Source organism: Papilio xuthus, unplaced genomic scaffold, assembly GCF_000836235.2.
Source record: "Papilio xuthus unplaced genomic scaffold, Pxut_1.1 DF827135.1, whole genome shotgun sequence".
Taxonomy (NCBI): domain Eukaryota; kingdom Metazoa; phylum Arthropoda; class Insecta; order Lepidoptera; family Papilionidae; genus Papilio; species Papilio xuthus.
Window position 1 is genome coordinate 838,714 of NW_013531514.1, and position 15,475 is coordinate 854,188.

Here is a 15,475-nt window from a genome sequence, read left to right on the forward strand (position 1 = left end):
TTGACGAGATCGAACTGAGCGGAGTTGGTCTGCCATCCTCCGCCACCACGGACAGCAACAACAGCAATGACTCGCCCGGCTCACCCACCAGTATACTATCAGGTAACAATATCCCATACCCACGTAGCCAATAACCTCCATAAATAGACCGGCTATGAGCCTTAGAATTTTGTGCCTTTTTGATATTTGACATTTTGTCGCTTTAAGATGGAATTAAATGTCATGTAATATCAACATGCACATGTAAATTGGCAGGAAGTAAAAGCTTATTTCCAAGCAATCGTCTAGTCATTTATAGAGATAAGAGCATATAATCACTCAGGGGAAGAATACGAATCTAATGGCACCTCACACCTCGAACTGTGGAATACCACTACCACACAGAAGACAGGCGTAAGTGAACGTAATGCCGTATACATCCTGAGGAGTGTTTCTCTATCCCTTCCCACCCTTTTCAAATAGAGTAAGGGTGGAAAGAAGAAATAGATTTGATGGAGGAGACCCATAGGAATTTATTCTCTTTCTGTGCTCCTCCATTGATTAAAGGTAGGCAATGGAGCTGTAATTGCGGATGATGTGTTGCCGCTTGTTCGTTTACCATCTTATAATAGAAAGAAACCTATTACTATAGTTATTTTGATTTTGATTGCAGGTACCAGCCCCATAACATCACCAGCGTTAGACACACTAAACCATTCAACGGATTCTATAGACGTGGATAAGAAGAAGAAAGCGGAGGAACTTGTTGCCAAAGTAAGTGTAAACATTTTTTACTATTATCCTTCCCCCCCACCCCCTACATATATACCACATCATTATCATTACGCCTGGTTTACATTTTTCCAGTACAGTAATACAGTAGCGTTCACAACCAACGCTGGTATACTGGCATGTTGGAAATATTATCTGGCACCAGTGAGCCAAAACAATTCATGCCCAGCCAGTGCTATCCTACTGTACTGGAATAATGTATACCAGGCCTTAACTTTGCAAAATTGTAGTTGTCTATTATGTGTTATTGCTGTGGGTTTCCACTCTCATAACACTCGTAATCAACACATTGGCATCTCTCTCATTCTTTTTGGAAAAGACAGAGACAATGTTAAGTTATTATGGAATTTCACGGTTGCGATTTTTATTTCTTATTTTTGTTATCATGTTTAAGCTCTTTTGTGATTGAAAGATTCCTTTTTGCTCGACAGTGTTACCCCGTCTATGCCAAATGTACGTATTTTTACATACTTTTGCTACTGTTTCGTAAATCATTTTGAACACACTGTATATATGTATGTTTTTACAGTGAAATGAGTTTGTTTTAGTCACAAAAGAGTTTATATATGTTATTATGGTATGGACAATGAATAGTAAACGTGATATGTGTTAATTTCCAGCCGGTCAAACCGCTGCCGCTCCGCGCGGTGAACAGCTGCGCGGTCAGTAATAGCGCGACTAATCTTACTTCCTTGCTCAATAACTCCGCCGCATCCACGAATAGGTCAGTCCACTGACTATTTTCACATATCTTATACGCTTCACAACTCTAGGCTGTCCCATCTTTCTAATTAAAAAAAAAACTTTGTCTATGGTCTTCTATCCTTAAGTAAGGTAATGAAATAGCAAAGTTTTGATTTATTTCTTAAGAGCATGGACGCTAAATATTGGTCGATGGGACTGCCTTGATGATTAGACAATTAGCACAGAGTGATATTGCGTCCCGGAAGCCTAATTTAGTCTTCTTTATCTTCCCACCCTTTACCTTATAAGGAAAGGATGGGAAGTGGAAGTGGACTTGCCGGATGAGAGGATGCATGGAAAGGGAAAATATTTTCTTTCTGTGAATCCTCTCCTCCGTCGATTTAAGGTAGGCAACGCATATGCAATTACGTATGTCTATGGGCAACGGTCTTTTTGCTATTTCAGCGATTTCAAGTGACCGCTCGTTCGTTTGCCACCTTATGATATAAAAAAAGTTTTACTCCTCCTAGATTGAGTATTTTTATTATGTTTTCATTTTGTGCTAAAACAATAGTTTCCAAACTTATTTTTTTTATTGAAAAGTCCAGTTTTAGTAAAGTTTTGATGCAATTTATTTAGAATTTTGTCTATGAAATTGCTATAAAAATGCTAGAACCCGAACTAATAAAAAAATTGACTAAAATAAGATGTGATCAAAATGTATGATTTATTTGTGACAATATGAGCCTTATTATTTTGATTTTTTAACATTTCTAATATATTTTATTCCCATTTCATTACTCTGCATGACAATTGAATTGGTTCAGTATTTTTTTTACACATTTGGATAAATCTTACTAATATTATAATTACTTTTATTTAAATTGTTTTCTAAGTTTTCGAAAGTGTGAGTGAGACATATATAATAGTGAAAAAGAGAGACGGAAATATATTCGTCTCTCATGTGAGTTTTGAATTCTATGCAGCTTTTTGCTAACTTCAGACTTGTTTATTTAGTCGGGTATTGTGCAAGTACTGGAATGGATTTTTATATAGTTTTATGAAGAATTTTAGTCATAACAGCTGTTGTAAATATGTTCATTTAAAATGTCAAAGGTTACCTGAATTTTCTAAATAAAAATATTTTGTGAATGTCTGCGACAATCCATAGTGATATAGCATGTTTACTACTCAATGTCTATGATTAAAGTCATTCATCAAGATTTACGCATGAGTATTGTAGAAGTGGATTTGCTAAAATGTATTTTTTCACTTTAATTGTTGGAAATCTGTTTACACTGCCTAAACATGTTTCCAAATATATAAGTTTGATATAATTATTTTGCTTCTACATGTCTCATAATGGATATGTTTCATCATATAATTTTCATTTCACATTAAGTTAAAATATTTTTAATAGCCTATAACTTAATCATGATTTTGTTCGTTAACCGTCATTCAAAATATAGATTAACTTAACATTTAATAAACACTAAGTTAGTTTTTAGGGTTCCCTACCTCATAGGAAAAAAACGAAACCCTTGTAGGATCATTTTGTCCGTCCGTCTGTCTACCAAGACTCTTTTTTTAGTGGATGCTAGGCCTTATATAGCTTTATAATAGAAATATATAAAGTCATAATATAATGTTAGCTTTGTGCGTGCAGTATAAACACGACAGGGGCGTCGGGCACATCCACGCCCATCAAGTTGCCGCTGGCGCCCAGTCCGCCGCATCTCACGCATCTGCATCAGCGGAACAATACAGGTAACTATCTCATCAACTATACATATATCCTTTCAAATATCTTGGCCGCTCTAATATAACCCGAGAGCACTATGCATCGCATCGATGAAGCAGCCAAGATATTTGAATAGACAAATACAATCGTATGCGTACAAACGCGTGCGTGTACGTAAATGCGTACGTATAAGTACGTGTTCGTTTGTATTTCTCTAATTCCATTTCCTTCCAATTCTACATCCACTGTCTCGCTATAATGTTTCTTAACATTTTTCTCGTGCAGTGTATTTTAATTAAAACCAACCTATTTAATATTTACTCAGTTTACTGATTACGTTAATTAACTCATGTATTAATACTGCGTCTAATTTATTTATAATTAAAAATTGTAATGTCTGTATGTAATATCGAATAAAATCATATTTCGTGAAGATTATTTATTTACATTGCTTATAGAGAAAAACCAATTTTAAGCTTATATCTGGCTTTCCGCAAGTCTGCGCTTGTTTCTGAATGGTATTAGTTATTGGAAGGTAGCTTATGTGTGCCAGAGTAACTTGGTCATTTTCTGTGCGGACGAAGTCGCGGGCGATCGCTAGTGAATAATATAAACAGTTCTTTAATTAATTCTTAGTACAATGTATATTTAAATTGACTCACGTTAACTTTATTGCGCTTATCCACGCAAATTATAACTATGTCAGTTCAAAGGTGAATGAACTTTCGTTACCTTACCATTTTTTTTAAATAAAATTACAAGTTAGATTATTTTTAGGGTTCCGTACCTTAGAGGTAAAAAAACGGAATCCTTATAGGATCACTTTTTTGTCCGTCCGTCCTTATGTCAAGACACTTTTTCTTAAAAACGCGTAAAGGTATCAAGCTGGAATTTATTTATTAATTATATTGAAACTCTTTTCTTATTATTTGATATGTCGAAGTAGATGAACTTAGTATATGTTGCTATGCCAAATTCAAAATATTCTTATTAGTACTAACGTATTCAAATTATTTGAACAAAAAACTTCCAACTGGAATGATTACATTTATTTGTAAATATTTGGCACATTATCAAAATTGCCGTAAATAATCCTACATAAATCTGTTGACGTTTGCCAAGGGATAGGTATATATTTGATTAACGTGGATGTTTTCAAATATGGCGTAATATAATACATGGCAACTACATCTATGACGTTTTAAAATAAGAATATATTTCGCATACTAATTTTAAACTAAACATAAAATGTGCGATGCATCTGTTAAAATTATTTACGCTTTCGTTTGAAACGGAATTTTAAGAACACACTAGAAGTAAGAAAAAGTGAAACAATAAAATAAAAATATATCGCGATATAGAGATTTAAACAATAGCCAGTTATCAGTATGATATCGTACGCCGCGTTGTTTACACAACAAACCGCCTCGTGAATGAATTGGCGGGAGTTATCGGCGGACGTGTTGCGAGTTTGGCAAGCGGCCATGTTACGTATAAACGCGCGCTTTTGGCTAGCGGCCAGAATGACGTGGCACCTCACCGCGAACAAACCGCGCAGTCGATAGGCTCTATTCGAAACGGTCGCAGCCTTATTACTATCCTTCCATAGCTACAATGTTTTCCCGCGCTAATGTCAAATATGGACGATGGTAACGTTTTTATAATCTAGTGCATGATTCGTTTTTGAAGACATTACGTTTTTTTTACTGTTTATATTGCGCAGTTGTTGTGTTGTGTGAAGTTCAATGTTGATTATGTAATTATTTGAACGTGTCGAGTTTACGTCGATGTGTACAAGAAGGTAGCGAGTTTATACAACTACCCCGTTTATTTAGAGATAGTGTTTATCATTGTGGAACTCGAGTTGTTTTCTTGTGACGTATGTGCGATCATGATTTGCACTTTTCAATGATTTCATTATTGTTTGAATACAAATAACAAATGTGAAATTGGTTATTGTTAGTAATTCAGAGGTAACGTAAATGTAATTGGTGATTTTATAAGTGCCATTTTTTTAATATTTTTTCATTTTGTTGATTGACACAACGTACGTATTGAAATTAGAAATTAAAAATGATGAAGTTAATGTTTCGTTTCTGTTTACATCTTTGCAATAAACAATGGAATTCCAAAAATTACTCATGCAAATTGAACTGTGCATTAGTTAAATTAAGCATACATGGCTTACGTACTAGGAAATAAAACTATGTAAGCAAAGTCATGGCAATAGCCTCCCGAAACCATGAAATCGATGTGGACATTATTTCTTCAAAGAATTAGATTAAAATGAATTTCACATAATTGTTTGTTGCAGAGATAGTGGAGAATGGTCCAGTATCAATCGCACCACTACACAACGCTGTCATCCATCAAACACCACTCGCTCAACCTCTGCCTGTGAGTTACTTCGCCTCTAAACAAATGATCCTATCGTGGAGTATAGTACTATTTAAACTTACGGCGACTTGCATTTGCCTAAAGGATGATTTTCTACTAGCTAATTACAATTTTGTATCATAAAACATCATAGCTAGGTTACGGGAACTTTAATCAATCACAAAGTTCTTCTAATTTGATAGTTGTTAATGTTTGTATAATTTTGCAGACGTCAAAAAGCGCGTCTGCGACGCCTTCGAGCGCGAGTTCGTCGAGCGGCGCGGGCGCGGGGGCGGCCACGCCGGCGCCCCGCGAGCCCTCGCCCCCGCCCGCGCCCACGCCCGCCCCCGCGCCCCCTGCGCCTGCGCCTACAGCGCCCGCGCCCGCGCCCACGCTCAACGGGCCCGTCCTACTCACCAATGCGCACGCACTCGCGCACCCGCACCATCATATCGCAGACAAGTTAGTATCAATCAGATATATGTACCTACTAGGCTAGCCTAGCCACTACATGCTACCGACCAGTCCTTGGATACTTTGGACATATTGCCCGGAGACACCCCGACAACCTACACAAATTGGTTGTGATCGGAAAGATAGAGAGTAAAAGGTCACGGGGTCGATTACCTACTCGCTGGTCCGATCAAGTGCAGGCTATATTGGGACTCAATGTCACGACTGCCCTGAGACAAGCCGAAGACTGGACGGCGTGGAGGCAGCTGGTCGACACAGCCGTTAAAGCGTATCAAGACAAGCACGACCTTCAGTAATGAAGAATACGAAGAAGAATATATACCTACTAACTACTAACTCAAGAAAAATTCAATGAATACTAATGTAGAATCTACACTAGTACTATGAGAAATGTAGTAGCTTTGGTTTACAAAGTATTGGACAAAATAATACAAGTTAAACTTTGCATGACACTAACTGGTAAACTGGTCACTAAGGAGAGAAGGAAGAATGCTCAGCTACTCTGAGTACGGTAGTAGATAATGTTGATTTGTGTGATGCAGTGGTATCCCGAGTCCGCCGCCGAGCGCGCCCGCGCCCGCCGGCACCGCCTCGCTCAAGAGCATGGCGCAGGAAGCTGTGCAGCGAGCGGGACTCGACGCCCACCATACACAGGTGAATTACATACACACACAAGCATAAACATTTATATTAATTCCATGATTTGAAAAAAAAAATAATGCAAATATAACTGGATTGATGATTAGTATTTATTAGTCAACTGAGGGCTGTTCCTCAAATGAGTCGGTTTGGCAAGCTACATTTAATTTTTTTTTATTTAATTTAATTATTTTTTTATTCCAGAGCACAAGAAGAGGAACGGCATTATCTCAAGCACACATCCCCCCTTTATTAGGTGTTGCGCCTTTGGGACCTTTGCCTTTAACATCTGTTAGTATTTACAATTATATAAATTGCTTGTAATGTTTGCTATTTAGTGTTGCATATTTAACATATTTTTTAAATTTTCAGGATAATCAGGTACAGTATCGCATGATGGAGTCATCATTCTTCCACATGCCGCATCCGTCCGACTCGGAGCGCATGCGCAACTATCTGCCGCGCAACATTTGCCAGACGCCCGTATACTATAACCAGGTTCGTGAACCAATACCACATATAAACTCACTAACATGAAATACATGACATTCCCTTCATTGGCACAGAACCAATGACACACTCGTCCTCAACTTTACTTCATGACACCCTTCTCACATTAGAAGACATTACGAAATCGACCTAACTTGCAATACTTGTCCTTAATTGAAGACATGATCCTCTCGTCTCCTATTCAGAACACACACAGATGTATGATTGTTTGTTTACTATCAGGTGCTGTTACCGCACTCGGATTCGGTCGAGTTCTTCCAGCGGCTGTCGACGGAGACGTTATTCTTCGTGTTCTACTACATGGAGGGAACGAAGGCGCAGTACCTCGCCGCTAAGGCGCTCAAGAAGCAGAGCTGGCGCTTCCACACCAAGTACATGATGTGGTTCCAGAGGCATGAGGAGCCCAAGGTCATCAATGAGGAGTATGAACAGGTTAGTAGCAAAGTTTTTTTAGTTTTATTGTAAATAGAAATTAGAGAAATGGTTTTCATTTCGCAAGAAATTCAGATTTGTTTATTTTTGGACAACAAAAACCACATTATGTCCAACTTACAAACCTAGAAGCGTCAATAACTAGGGTTAGTAGAAATATGTGGCAAAACTTAAGGGCATCACTTGCGAGATCACAGTCCGCAGGAGATATCTCAGCACAGTCGCATTTGGGTTACGCTTTGATGGTAGATAAATAATTTTTAAATTGTAACATTTCAGGGCACGTACATATACTTCGACTACGAGAAGTGGGGCCAGAGGAAAAAGGAGGGCTTCACGTTCGAGTACAAGTACTTAGAAGACCGCGACTTGAACTGAGGGCGGGCGGCGAGCAGGCGGCGTGCTGGCAGTGCGCCCCGCTCCGCCCCGCCCCGCCCCGCGACAACCGCCACCGCGACCGCTACCCCGACCTATGGAAAACTAAATTCTCTTTCATTCCGTTAAGAGTATTATATTTATGAATCGGCCCCTCGGTCTCTGTGATGACCCGCCGGCCGTATTATTATTTAAAACTCGACTTTATAAAAGTGAATACAAGATTGCAAGAAAACGTCTCAACAAAATAATGTTCATATCGAAGTAGAATAGTGCGTGGAGGTGAGGTGAGGTGAGGTGAGGTGTGGTGTGCCGGGGGAGAGGACAGCAGGGGAGTGTGAGGGCAGTGCAGCGCGGAGGCCCGGGTATGGCATGTCATGTGATGAAATAACTTTAGTCCGCCCCGTGGGCTAGTATTTAAAAAGAAATGTGATATCGATATAGGAACGCCCGGAGCGTATACGGATGCACGACATCTTTATGTATCTTTGTTCCTCTGTAATAAAATTATTGTTTTTTTTTTTAAATATAATCATCACTAATTATTTTGAATCTGTATAAAATTTTGTATGTCATTTTTATTTGTACAATTAATTGATGTTTTGGAAAGTAAATGTTGGTATATTTATTAAACCGAGGTGTACATTAATGTCAAATGTTTGTACTAGTCATGACATCTGATGAAACTATTGTTATTCGATATTGCTCTGGGTGATTTGTTTTTAACTTGTTTTGTAGTGACTGCGACTAGTTTGAGTAGTACTAAGAGCTGACTTATACATACCACAAGTATATAAAATTAAAAAAAAAATATCCTATTTAATCTGTCATATTGGTTTGTGTCATTGCATTGTAAAAGCTATGTAATTTATGAGTAATATGTATAAAATTTAGATTAAGGCAAGATTGTAATATCGATCTCATAACTCTGTAGTATATTATTTATCCCAAAGACCTTTAATATTTGGTATGTGTAAGTTACGCTGAAATACATAAGAAATGTACGAAATATACAAACTATAAGGAACTCTCTCACTTTGAAAGTTTTTTTTTAAGCGTTAATTTATTAATTGCATTTAAAATTGAACAAAAATACAATGGGAACATGCTTGTGAATCACTGCCAAGTTTTACTATATCAAGGTAGAGGATTTGCTAATGTCACATTTAACCGTTTGATTGGAAAATGTCGAACTAAATGATAACTCCACTTCTGTATATTAGTGGATAAGCGCCCCAAAGTTTAGCTCTCTTTTTTTATAAATCAAAATAAAAATTGAATAAAAAAAATGGAAATTTTGTAATGTTAAATATTAGATTCAATGCTAAATCTTGCGATGTCTTGGTCACAAATGTATGACAGAATAATCATGTAATTTATTTTCCTAAGAGATGTGATCATTTAGGAGATAAAAATTAAAAATAAAATTCTCATTGTATTAGTGGATGAGTTAATTAAGTAAAGAGATGAAGTATGCAAGGTCTATGAAAGATATGTCCACTAGATAGGTGACATTAAAGTGAGCAATATTAAAATAATAAGAGTAATTTTGTATGTATGTGTAAATGTATGGAGTCAGAAGTGTACCAAGACTTACAAAATTTTATTATATCTGCCCACCCCTTAAGGAAACATATTGTCTCCTATTAGATAACATTGGTGCTGTATGTAATTTGTATTTTAATGCTATTGTTTTTAGGTTGAAAATCAAATGGTTAAATGCGGTATAAAAGTGGGGGAGTTCATTGTAATTTATGGTGACTAAAGTAATATTACTGCCAGTCGAGGCCTCCTCGTTAAGTCGGCGTGACATGTTTTCCATTATGTGTGATTTCGTAAGTTTTTCATAGGCGCTAAACAAACAAATGTACAGACAAACAGTGTAATTTATATATATGTATCAACGGAATATACAAAGTGGTGAAATTTTAATGATTTTAGTTGTATACAAGAATTAGCGTCATATATATAAAAATTAATCTAGTGGGTTAGGATTCAATATACTTTTTTCTATTTATTGCAATTTAAAATGCCTTTTTAGATGTTCTTGGGGGAAATAGCAACTGGCTTGCGTTTTACACTAGTTAGTATTTTTTTTAATTATTGACCACTTTGGATATGACATAAGCATTAGTAGGTACATATATATAAATGTTATCTTTGTTGACTGTATGTCTGAACAGTTTTTGTACACTGTTTGGAGTTGAATGCAGTTTTATTGTACGCGTCCAGTTGTTAGTCGTTACTGTATACTTGGCAGCATATAAATTATCATAATACGTTTAAAATCAAATTAATTGTTTATTATTTTAAATCAAGATATATTGTGATGGGACTGTAACTGTGTTAGGATACTTAGTGAGGGATTCATTTTATATGAACAAGAAATTCATGTTAAAATTAACCAAAACATCTTTTTGTGTGGTTATTGAATGTTTGAGTTTTTGTAAATTATGTATTCGACTGGCATTTACTGGATGTGTACAATGTAGGGATGTGCGTAAATTCGATTAATTAGAATGCGAGTCGTTCTAAATAATCGATTCCGGTTCGATTGTTCAAGTAATATCGGTATGTGCCTAGCAATATATATGATGTAGCAGTGTGGGCAGCGGGGCAGGGGAGGGGACATGCAGACAGGGCGGGGACAGGAGCGGGGGCGGGGACGGGCAGCGGAGCCTAGTTCAGCGGTACAATGTAGAGCGCGATCTCGATTATTTCCGTGCGTGGTTATGATAGTTTTCATTTTTGTAAAAAGTCTATCGTGAGAGCAGATGAAATGTGGTAAATAATAATTTAAAGAATTCACTGTACAGTTCTATTTGTATAGAAATAATAAATAATGATTAAAAAAGAAAACATTTTAAAAAATATATTGTCTTTGATTTTACCACTGTCATCGAACGATGTAATACCAAACGGAGTTGTTCTGATTAACACGATTGAAGAGAAAGCTTTTTAATATGTTTCAGAACATCAAAAAACTAGTTTGGGCCTTAAATACTAAGGTTGTAAATGAAAGTCAACAATATTAGACATAATATGTAATCATCGTTTCCGCTTGCCGCCGCGCGCGTGCTTGTGTCCGCGCATGCGCCGGCGCACGCCCGCCGCCTCCTCGGTGTCATCATCAGACTCCGCGCCGCGCTTCTTGCCCTTCTGACTCTTCTTGTCTTCCAGTTCCTTCATTTCCTGTTACAAATACGATTTATCAAATGTAATACAGAATTTTACCCAACTAAAATCACCCAAAAGTATAATAAAGTCATATTCTTACTGAGAACATAGTAAAATAGCTTGATAAAAATTTAACTTCTTAACTTAATCTTCAAAAAATTCATCTATTAGTTTTTATTTCATAGAGAAAGTAATACCACAAAGATAAAGTGGTATTACGAGTTGTGTAGAACTTACAATCTTGGTGAGCCGCTGCGCCTCGGCCACCCTCTCCTGCAGCACCATGACCTCGCTCTCCTCAGTGGGATACAGCGGCAGCTGCTTGCCTATCAGCTGCTCGATGCGCTGGTACAGTTCCACATCATACTGGAAACAAACAAGTCAGTAACCATAAGATTTGACCACCTGACACTATATGTAAAAAGACATGGTTTGTAGCTACTAGTGTACCTGTGAGACAAAGGTGATGGACTTTCCTGCACGGCCGGCACGCGCGGTGCGGCCCACGCGGTGGATGTAGTCTTTACTGTGCAGCGGGATGTCCAGGTTGATCACCACATCTACGTGCGGAATGTCCAGACCTCTGAAGAAGGTTCGAGGTTGTGTAAGTTATATTAAGTACATAACATTATCCCATCAACTAATCCATTCATTTGATCCTATTCAGAAACACTGAAACTGACCTGGAGGCAACATCAGTACAAATAAGTACGGATCGTGCTTTAGTCTTGAACTTTGCGAGCGCAGCGAGACGGCGCTGCTGCGACATCTGACCGTGCAGCGGCACAGCAGCCACACCCAGCGCGCGCAGGAGTAGCGCTGCACGTAGTGCGCCCGCGCACGTCGACACGAACACGATGAAAGAGTTACCCGATAGCTCATTGATTATATGCACGAGATATACGTCCTGTTTAGAAATTATTACATCTTATAAATGCGAAGATGAATGTTTCTTTGAAAGTATCTCTAGAACGACTTAACAGATCTTGGTGAAATTTGACACATAAAGAACATATAAGCTACTGTTAAGGTTATATTTTTTTAATTTCGCGCGGACGGATTCGAGGGCAACAACTAGTATAAACATATATCATTTACACACTTTATCTGTTTGAAAAAAGGAGGGTACTAACAAAAACACATATAGAGGAATAGAACATTAACATACCTTATACTTCAAAGGTATAAAGAGATAGTACTGCTGCAATTTGTCCACAGTCTGGTATTTAGTGGACACTTCCACTTTGACAGGGTCTCGGAGTGATGCACGCTGCAGTTTCTGTACCTTTTTAGTCATTGTAGCAGAGAACAGATAGGTGCGTCTTTCACGAGGGATCACACGTAAGATTTTATCCACTTCTACTTCAAAGTCCATGTTTAATATACGATCAGCTTCGTCCATTACCTGTTTTTATATTTTACATAATAAATTTAATAATGTATAATATTAAAAATAATAGGCACATTATGAAAAAGGTTATTAAAAACAATTTAAAGTCCATTGCAAACATAAAGAAATAGATTTTAACAACTTGCATAGCCAGATGCAGTACACATGGCTCTAAATACAAATAATCAAATTGAACAACCAATTAGAAGGCTACAATCATTTACTTCATAATTTGCACTTACCAAAAATTTAAGTGCCTTTAAATTAAACCCTTTAGTGTTCTCTAAATGGTCGACCAGACGTCCAGGTGTTGCTATAATTATGTGTGGCTTCTTGGAGAGCATCAGAGCCTGAGCTACCATGTCCATACCTCCTACTATGACAACACATTTCACACCAATACTGGCTCCTGTAATATTTATTCTTTTAAAACATGTGCATAACTAGGTCTATACTTTTAGTCCCTTTTTCCACAAACAGATAGACACCTGAATCAAGATTATTATATATAGTAGTTGTTATCAACCCAAATAAATGACTGCCATACAAGGCTAGTTCCATATTCAACAGTGGTAGAGCCCGCTTTAACATTTTCGCATGAATTGGCCCAGCTCGCCTGGTGAAATACCATGACCATGCAGAAGACAGGCGTCAAGTTTGAAGCAATTCTGCGTTTCGTCTGATGAGTGTGCGTCCAGGAGGCCTAATTTAGTCCTCTTTCCCTTTTTTTCTTCTATAAGGTAAGGATGGGAAGAAGAAGTGGACTCTCCAGATGATGAGGATGCATGGAAATGGAAAATATTTTCTTTCTGTGCATCCTCTCCTCCGTCGATAAAAGGTAGGCAACGCATATGCAATTGTGTATGTCAGCGATTGTAGGTGGCCGATCGCTCTCTTGCCACCGTATGATATATAAAATATATATATATATTAAGTGGCATAGGGTCATCATTATTACAAATATGCACACTTAAGCTCCCAAAAATATAATTGAGTTTTGCAGTATATACATAGATTTAAGCTTGACCTTTGACCAAACAACAATTCATAGTAAAAAAAGTTTTGTGCAAAGTGACATAAACAAAGCAATACAAAAATATGAACTAGAAAATAGAGGTATGATTTTTCATCTTACCGAGAGCCTCAAACTGTTCAGATATTTGGAATGCCAATTCTCTTGTAGGTGTTAGAATCAGTGCAAAATATCTCTGTGGGTTTTCCAATAATGCTTGTAATATTGGCAATGCAAATGCACCAGTTTTACCAGATCCAGTCTCTGCAAGACCAATTATATCTTTTCCTTGTAAAGCTACTGGTATTGCCTCTTTTTGGATCTTTGATGGATTTTTCCATTTCAGTTCTTGACAAGCCTCGCAAAGTACATCAACAACTCCCTGAAATAAATTTAACAATTTAAGCCAAAGATACGCAACTTGCAAAACAAAAGTTTCTCAAACAAAATCTTTAAAAGGATCTTTAACTGCAAATTACCAAAAACAAAGTTGCTTACCAGATCTTTAAACGTTACCGTGTCTTCTTTTTCATCTTTGTTTTCACTAGTAACATTATCCGTTTGTTCCCCCGTTTCTTCTGTTGAATGCTCACTAGCATTATCACTATTTTCACTGTCTTCGGTCATTTTTAACTAAATTAACAAATAAAATTACAATTCAACACGTGCGAATGGCATAGTCGAGACAAGTGACAGTGACAGTAATAGAAAAAAGTTGCCAGAAAGTCCTGGGACAATATAATTCATGTTACTTGTGAAAATGTTTCATTTAAATTATTAATAAAAACATTTGATCTCATAAAACAACAATTTAAAGTAAGCTCATATTCTGTAAGCTTACAAATACAAACAAAATAATTACTTCCAGGCAAGCTAATAATTGAGACATCTTAGATTAGGTGGCTGTATGTCAGATGTCGACCGCTGCATTATTTGTTTAGAAAAAGTGATTCCAAAACAAATCAAATCAAATTGTGGTTATATTTTCTTGCTGCTTTCAATAATTAAAAAAATAAGTACTTAAGTACTTTTGTAAGTAAAATCATGGCTAAGCATCATCCAGATCTCATTTTTTGTAGAAAACAACCTGGAGTCGGTGAGTTAATTGATGTTCGAAAACCAGTCTCATTTTTATATATTTGTGATATCTTGTAATATTGTTTTTAATTTTACACAGCTATAGGTCGTTTATGTGAAAAATGCGATGGAAAATGTGTTATTTGCGATTCATATGTGCGTCCTTGCACACTGGTTCGTATTTGTGACGAATGTAACTACGGTTCGTACCAGGGGCGGTGTGTTATTTGTGGCGGTCCCGGCGTCTCTGATGCCTACTACTGCAAAGAATGTACGATTCAAGAAAAAGACGTAAGTGTTATGAGTTTTTTTTTCTTTTCGTCTGATAGTTATTAGAAATTGGTACAGTACTTGAAGTCTGCGTCATTTTACAATCATACAACTCTTTGTTCATTTCTAAAATATGTTTATAAACTTATATATATTATTTTTCCAGAGGGATGGTTGTCCAAAGATTGTCAACTTGGGTAGTTCAAAGACTGATCTGTTTTACGAAAGAAAAAAATATGGATTCCGGAAGCATTAGCAAGCTTCTGCTTTAAAAGACTTACAGTGAATTAATAAAATGTGAATGATATGGTATTGTTTGCATTATTTTATAGATAAGAATTTTTCACAACTGGTAAAATAATGAAAAGTTCAACATTTTGTTGACATTCTCATTATTTGTCGTCATCAAGATGAACTTGACAATTTGTCTGTTTTTTTTTAAGTAAATAAGTTTTCATTACAAATTCAAGTGTAACACTATCATTGCAAGTAATTGATGGTATTCCATAGTTTTAAGAAATTAAAAACGAAGTTAATTCTTATGTGT

At 36.8% G+C, this 15,475-nt stretch overlaps 3 protein-coding genes across 3 annotated transcripts in view; 2 read left to right on the forward strand and 1 right to left on the reverse strand.

Annotated features, from left to right (window-relative positions):
* The window catches only part of Not3 (CCR4-associated factor Not3), a 16,159-nt gene extending 5,397 nt beyond the window's left edge, over positions 1–10,762 (forward strand). Inside the window, exons 3-13 of the mRNA XM_013314641.1 lie at positions 9–102; positions 653–753; positions 1,392–1,495; positions 3,122–3,222; positions 5,511–5,593; positions 5,802–6,034; positions 6,589–6,700; positions 6,890–6,976; positions 7,058–7,183; positions 7,418–7,627; positions 7,907–10,762. Coding sequence (XP_013170095.1) covers positions 9–102; positions 653–753; positions 1,392–1,495; positions 3,122–3,222; positions 5,511–5,593; positions 5,802–6,034; positions 6,589–6,700; positions 6,890–6,976; positions 7,058–7,183; positions 7,418–7,627; positions 7,907–8,005 — 1,350 coding nt within the window. The 3' untranslated portion in view covers positions 8,006–10,762. The remainder of the gene's footprint in view (positions 1–8; positions 103–652; positions 754–1,391; positions 1,496–3,121; positions 3,223–5,510; positions 5,594–5,801; positions 6,035–6,588; positions 6,701–6,889; positions 6,977–7,057; positions 7,184–7,417; positions 7,628–7,906) is intronic.
* Positions 10,763–11,029: 267 nt separating this feature from the next.
* Positions 11,030–14,269, reverse strand: pths (probable ATP-dependent RNA helicase DDX47). Its single transcript, XM_013314753.1, has 8 exons — positions 14,080–14,269; positions 13,705–13,963; positions 12,812–12,978; positions 12,348–12,584; positions 11,863–12,086; positions 11,630–11,762; positions 11,417–11,545; positions 11,030–11,194 (listed from the first exon to the last, which is right to left on the reverse strand). Exons 1-8 carry the CDS (start codon positions 14,206–14,208, stop codon positions 11,051–11,053), a joined length of 1,422 nt encoding a protein of 473 aa, XP_013170207.1. The 5' UTR covers positions 14,209–14,269; the 3' UTR covers positions 11,030–11,050.
* Positions 14,270–14,548: 279 nt separating this feature from the next.
* Phf5a (PHD finger protein 5A) lies at positions 14,549–15,453 on the forward strand. The gene is made up of 3 exons (XM_013314684.1): positions 14,549–14,677; positions 14,759–14,949; positions 15,095–15,453. Exons 1-3 carry the CDS (start codon positions 14,626–14,628, stop codon positions 15,182–15,184), a joined length of 333 nt encoding a protein of 110 aa, XP_013170138.1. The 5' UTR covers positions 14,549–14,625; the 3' UTR covers positions 15,185–15,453.
* Positions 15,454–15,475: the final 22 nt, after the last annotated feature.